Source organism: Limulus polyphemus, unplaced genomic scaffold (genome assembly GCF_000517525.1).
Source record: "Limulus polyphemus unplaced genomic scaffold, Limulus_polyphemus-2.1.2 Scaffold3591, whole genome shotgun sequence".
NCBI lineage: Eukaryota > Metazoa > Arthropoda > Merostomata > Xiphosura > Limulidae > Limulus > Limulus polyphemus.
Window position 1 is genome coordinate 27,571 of NW_013669201.1, and position 6,827 is coordinate 34,397.

General features: G+C 32.2%; 1 protein-coding gene across 1 annotated transcript in view; it reads left to right on the plus strand.

The window, feature by feature from the left end:
- The window catches only part of LOC106469649 (leucine-rich repeat neuronal protein 3-like), a 7,595-nt gene extending 1,663 nt beyond the window's left edge, over window positions 1–5,932 (plus strand). Inside the window, exons 2-4 of the mRNA XM_013930149.2 lie at window positions 1,910–2,706; window positions 4,198–4,346; window positions 5,631–5,932. Coding sequence (XP_013785603.1) covers window positions 1,919–2,706; window positions 4,198–4,346; window positions 5,631–5,773 — 1,080 coding nt within the window. The 5' untranslated portion in view covers window positions 1,910–1,918 and the 3' untranslated portion in view covers window positions 5,774–5,932. The remainder of the gene's footprint in view (window positions 1–1,909; window positions 2,707–4,197; window positions 4,347–5,630) is intronic.
- Window positions 5,933–6,827: the final 895 nt, after the last annotated feature.

The window sequence follows — 6,827 nt, forward strand, 5'->3', positions numbered from 1 at the left end:
TAGTATACAGAATGTTGTTTTAACTAAAACCTTAGTATACAGAATGTTGTTTTAACTAAAACCTTAGTATACAGAATGTTGTTTTTACTAAAACCTCAGTGTACAGAATGTTGTTTTTACTAAAACCTCAGTGTACAGAATGTTGTTTTACTAAAATATTAGTATACAGAATGTTGTTTTAACTAAAACCTTAGTATACAGAATGTTGTTTTAACTAAAACCTTAGTATACAGAATGTTGTTTTAACTAAAATATTAGTATACAGAATGTTGTTTTACTTAAATATTAGTATACAGAATGTTGTTTTACTAAAACCTTAGTATACAGAATGTTGTTTTTACTAAAATATTAGTATACAGAATGTTGTTTTAACTAAAATATTAGTATACAGAATGCTGGTTTTACTAAAACTTTAGTATACAGAATGTTGCTTTTACTAAAATATTAGTATACAGAATGTTGTTTTTACTAAAACCTCAGTGTACAGAATGTTGTTTTACTAAAACCTTAGTATACAGAATGTTGTTTTAACTAAAACCTTAGTATACAGAATGTTGTTTTACTAAAATCTTAGTATACAGAATGTTGTTTTTTTTAACCTTAGTATACAGAATGTTGTTTTACTAAAACTTTAGTATACAGAATGTTGTTTTAACTAAAACCTTAGTATACAGAATGTTGTTTTTACTAAAATATTAGTATACAGAATGTTGTTTTTACTAAAACCTTAGTATACAGAATGATGTTTTAACTAAAATATTAGTATACAGAATGTTGTTTTTACTAAAACCTTAATATACAGAATGTTGTTTTACTAAAACCTTAGTATACAGAATGATGTTTTAACTAAAATATTAGTATACAGAATGTTGTTTTTACTAAAACCTTAGTATACAGAATGTTGTTTTACTAAAACCTTAGTATACAGTATGTTGTTTTTACTAAAACCTTAGTATACAGATTGTTGTTTTAACTAAAACCTTAGTATACAGAATGTTGTTTTTTTAACCTTAGTATACAGAATGTTGTTTTTACTAAAACCTTAGTATACAGATTGTTGTTTTTACTAAAACTTTAGTATACAGAATGTTGCTTTTACTAAAATATTAGTATACAGAATGTTGTTTTTATTTTACTAAAACCTTAGTATACAGAATGTTGTTTTAACTAAAACCTTAGTATACAGAATGTTGCTTTTACTAAAATATTAGTATACAGAATGTTGTTTTAACTAAAACCTTAGTATACAGAATGTTGTTCTGTATACTAATATTTTAGTAAAATGTTGTTTTTACTAAAACCTTAATATACAGAATGTTGTTTTTACTAAAATATTAGTATACAGAATGTTGTTTTAACTAAAATATTAGTATACAGAATGTTGTTTTAACTAAAACCTTAGTATACAGAATGTTGTTTTTAACTAAAACCTCAGTATACAGAATGATGTTTTTAACTAAAACCTCAGTATACAGAATGTTGTTTTTAACTAAAACCTCAGTATACAGAATGATGTTTTTAACTAAAACCTCAGTGTACAGAATGTTGTTTTTAACTAAAACCTCAGTGTACAAAATGATGTTTTAACTAAAACCTTAGTATACAGAATGTTGTTTTAACTAAAACCTTAGTATACAGAATGTTGTTTTAACTAAAACCTCAGTGTACAGAATGATGTTTTAACTAAAACCTTAGTATACAGAATGTTGCTTTTACTAAAATATTAGTATTCAGATTGTTGTTTTAACTAAAACCCTAGTATCCAGAATGTTGTTTTTACTAAAATATTAGTATACAGAATGTTGTTTTTACTAAAATATTAGTATACAGAATGGTTTTAACTTAGAAGATTGTAATTGTGATTATGTGGTTTGTGTTTGAGCTTACACAAATATTTGGCTTTCATTAGGTTTATAAAATGATAACCTTCATTTTTTTGATGCTCTCCATCCTACAATTGGGAGAGGCTGGATCTCCATGTCCTCCTGCACAAGATATCAACCCTTGGTTCTGTATCAATACTCCAACTTTTTCTCAGAGCTCTTTTACTACTGTTATCTGTAACAGACCGGGGTGTAACAACAGTCTAGAAAGGGTTGATGGCCTTAGAGGGCAACTGCTACTGGACAGGGTGGTCATTTCTAATGTTCAAAGAAGCAGTAAAGTGAAAGATAAAAATGATGATGGAAAGTTAAAACTTCCTCCTTACTGGCTGAAACAGTCTCGAGTCCGAGAGTTGGAGATTCGAAACACTACTCTGTCAAACTGCTCTTTTTGTGACAATCCTCTTGATGGACAAGAGTTTTATCTCAACAAACTTGTTATATCTAACTGCTTCCTTAGGGGTAAGATATGTGTTGATTGTCCCACAAGACAAGAAAGAGTTCAGATTGACAACTACAACTACATCTACGTCAACGTAAAACTTGGTTTCGAAACACAGAACCTGAAACACCTTAAGAGCTTAGAAAAGCTAGATCTATCATTTAATAAATTTGAAGAAATCACAAACACATCTTTTCCTTCTGATCTGATCAACCTAAAAAACTTGGTGTTATGTCATAACAATATCTCACTGATAAATACCAAATCTTTTGCCATATTTCCTTCCCTGACTGTACTGGACCTGTCTTACAATCAATTGAAGAATATAAGTAGAGATATATTCACTATTCCAGACGGAAACTTGGAAATTCTGAACTTGAGGTAATTATTTACTTAATATACTTCACACCATAACAGTTGTTGTTCAAGAAATTTGTTAATATAAATAGCATCTCAATCACTACCGTTCCTGTCGTATCCCAGGGGGCCTGATAAACCCTGGTATAGTAAATATAGTGTGGTTGACATGCTGTTATACATTCTTCTTTACTTTCATTCACAAATTCCTAGAATTTTACAGCTAACATTTAACACATATTAGTATTATTCATCATTCAGAGTGAATTTGTACATCTTGCAAATTTATTGTACATGTTTGTTATAAAGTTCTTAGCTCAGAAATGTATAACTTGTTATATCTAACTTTCTTAAGCACATCTGTAAAATACTTTATGTAGGTATGCTATAGTGTTAGATGTGCTTTGAAAATGTTAAGCTTATACTTTAAGACAGGCTTAGCAACAACAGTCTACAGATAGTGTTACAACTTTTATTTAGCTACCAACATGAATGACTAAAAAGCGGCCTTCATCATATATTATCTAAATAATGAAGTTTTTAAAAATGTCTATGTTCTAAACACACTGTATAATTGTAAAATGTATTTAATTAAGCGTTCTAATACCATACTCGTGTGTCTTAATAACTATGTGACATGTGACAAGAAACATTTCTCTGTTTTAACGCTCTTGAATCGAAGTAGTCGTATGGTGTCTGATATCAGTTTCTGAGGGAGAATGACAGTGTGGGTGTTGCTCGGTCTGAGAGAGCTCCACCACTGGATACGGGATTACAATCAGACAGAATGTTCTTTGACACTCTGAGAGAGCTCTAACACTGGTTACGGAGATCACAGGCAGCCAGAATGTTCTTTGACACTCTGAGAGACCTCTACCACTGAATACGGGGTCACAAACAGCTAGAATGTTCTTTGACACTCTGAGAGAGAGCTCTACCACTGGACACGGGGTCACAAACAGCCAGAATGTTCTTTGACACTCTGAGAGAGAGCTCTACAACTGGACACGGGGGTCACAGACAGCCAGAATGTTCTTTGACACTCTGAGAGAGAGCTCTACAACTGGACACAGGGGCCACAGACAGCCAGAATGTTCTTTGACAATCTGAGAGAGCTCTACCACTGTTTTGTGTCGGAGTGTTCTCTTGTTCTTTACATAAATATTTTTAGTTTTGGAAATGTCTGGACTCAGCTCAAATTTCAGGTGCAAGGAGCAGTGATCCAGTAGCACTACACCCCCTTTTCACAACAGTTATTAATGCTATTACTTTATTCAGAATGGATTATTCAGTATAAAAATACAAAATAGGGCAACACTATTTCAGGAAAGCTGGTCCAACTCAGTTGTAAGTGGAGAATCGAAGAAGAACAAACTGAGCCTCCCTTCTTTCTCTCTGAACTCCGTAATATTGGTATTGTAAAAGCAAAACCAAACATTATATTACACATTACATTAAACAATAAGGCTGAAAGTCAAAATGTAGTATTAACCTCGTTTGTTATAAACCTTGCAGCTATAACAGAATATCAGTGTTACCCAAAGACATGTTCTTGTTCATGATGAAACTACGTGAAGTGGTTCTTGCTAACAATTTCTTCCAGTCTTTACCTTATAACACCTGGAACAATGCTCTGAACGTTATCGAGACGATAGATGTAGCTGGTAAGTGTTGAGTTCTGTGGTGATTGATGTGACCAGTGAATGTTGTGTTCCGTGATGATAGACGTGACCAATGAGTGTTGTGGTTTGTGTTGGCTGATGTAACCAACGAGTGTTGTGTACTGTGTTGATTAACGTGTCCAGTGAATGTTGTGTTTTGTGTTGGTTGATGTGACTGACGAGTGTTGTGTTCCGTGTTGATTGACGTGACCAGTGAAGGTTGTGTTTTGTGTTGGTTGATGTGACCGATGAGTGTTGTGTACTGTGTTGATTGACGTGTCAGTGAATGCTGTGTTTTGTGTTGGTTGATGTAACTGGGTGTTGTATTTTGTATTGGTTGATGTGACTGATGGGTGTTGTGTTGTATAGAAACTGGTGAAATTGGCATGTGTTACGCATTCGGTTTTATAGAAATGATTGATGTTATTAGTGTTTTATTCTCAGTATTAATAATGATTTTTATATATTTTGGTCTTGGTGTTATGGAAATCACTGGTGTCGGAGACAATAATGACTTGTAAGTGCTGTGTTTTTGCTTTTAAGAAAGCATTTTATGATATTAACTTTTTTGTTTGTTTGTTTCTTATAAAGCACAAAGCTGCAGGTTATTTGTGCTCTGCCCACCGCGGGTGTCCAAATCCAATTTTTAAAGTTATAAGCCCCAGATTTACCATTAAGCCACCAAGGACATTATGTAACAATTATTATCTTTCAACTCAATTATTATTGAAAACGTTCCATTATATTTAATTCAACACCAAAAAGAACTTTAACGGCACGAGCAACTGTTATTTTATTAGTCTTTAAATACATGAAAACCATTTAAAACCATAAGAACTCCTTTTCCCTGTAACCCTAGTAATTTCTAAAGTGTTTGTAAAAACATAAATTATCATAAATAATAGTGTCAATTTTGCCAGTAGGTATTTACATCAAAGCTCTTTTGTATCTCAGTAAAGAAAATCCATTAATAATATCATTTACTACATCGTTTTAATTTGTGATTTTTAGATGTCTGAATTTCCATTTCTACCGCTGATTTACTTTTCATCTTACTTCTATTTCACCGTTTACAATTTTGAATATTACTTACCTGTACTTGTTGTGAACCGTTGTCTTTCATGTTTGTATGCTTTTTTCACTTGATTTCATCGCTAAATGATTACAAAAAAAGTGTTAATAACAGAATAAAATATATATCTTAAACTTTACCTTTTTCTAAATTTTAAATGAAAGTTTAATCACTTATAATTTATTTGTTGTGACTGACTTTTTTTTGTGTTTCAGGAAATTTTATCGTTTGTGATTGTGGAATTAAATGGATAGCAACGAATTTAACGTCCATAACGAAATTAAACGGTTGGTGCAGCTCCCCCTGGAGCCTTGAAAACAAACCATTAAGGCAGGCAGCTCGAATCATTAGCTGTTAAAGCACTAATTTTACCAATCAGCTGTACAACGTAGGGGTAACTTTAACTGTTTTCTTTCGAGAATTTTGTTCTTAAAAAATAATATATTTGAAAGGAGAAATGTAATATTTGAGTTTTATTCTCTTGTACAACAAAAACAAATAAACAGATTCAGAAGTAGTTCCTTATAAAATCGGGATTATTTGCACGAAACTGACACCAGGGAAACTACTAATACATTTAAAAGAACAATGGTTGGGTTGTTGTTAGGCGCAAATCTACACAAAGGGCTATTTTTGTTCTGCTCATCACTGGTATCAAAACCCTAATTCTAGCGTCGTAAGTGTACAGACTTACAGCTGAGCCACTGGAGGTAAAATATCAATGCACATAATACTAAAACATCATGAAGTGTAAAAAAAAAAACGATCAATCACAGAACATGAAATCTGATAACCGAGTGTTTTTTCTTTGGTTATAGGATTCTCTGTTTTATCTAAAAGAAGACTATTGGCTCTGAACTCAGTAAATATCTACATATATTATTTACATGTGTTGATAGACTTACGTTCTAACGCATTTTTATTACTAACAGAAATTAACCAAGAATTATTTTACAATAAAAACAATTACACAGTATTAGCTGTAGGCAAAAACTTTTACAACTAGGCTTAACCGATGTAGCAAGTTTTGTTTGATATTACACTAACAACTGTTAACAAACTACTTAAGGCTTGTGTGCCATTACCATGGAAACCATAGTCATAAAATGTAGTCCATACATTTTGTTGGTCAATACTGCCCAATAGAAAAGGTTATAAAGTTCATTTAGTCACTAGTTTTTGACAAAACGAGTGTCCAGTTATTGGTCGGGTAGTTATTCAGAAGGCCAGAAGCCAACCACTAGTCTATCCGGCACTTCTTTGAACACTGTGAGGTAAGTTTACGAACTCACAGCGTCTTTCTCCTCATCAGCTGAGCTAAGATGTTCTGAAAAAAGTATTCTTATCTTTCTCTTCTGGTCATTAAATATCACTCTTATTTACTGGCTCAATAAGTGGTGTTCGGTATGAAG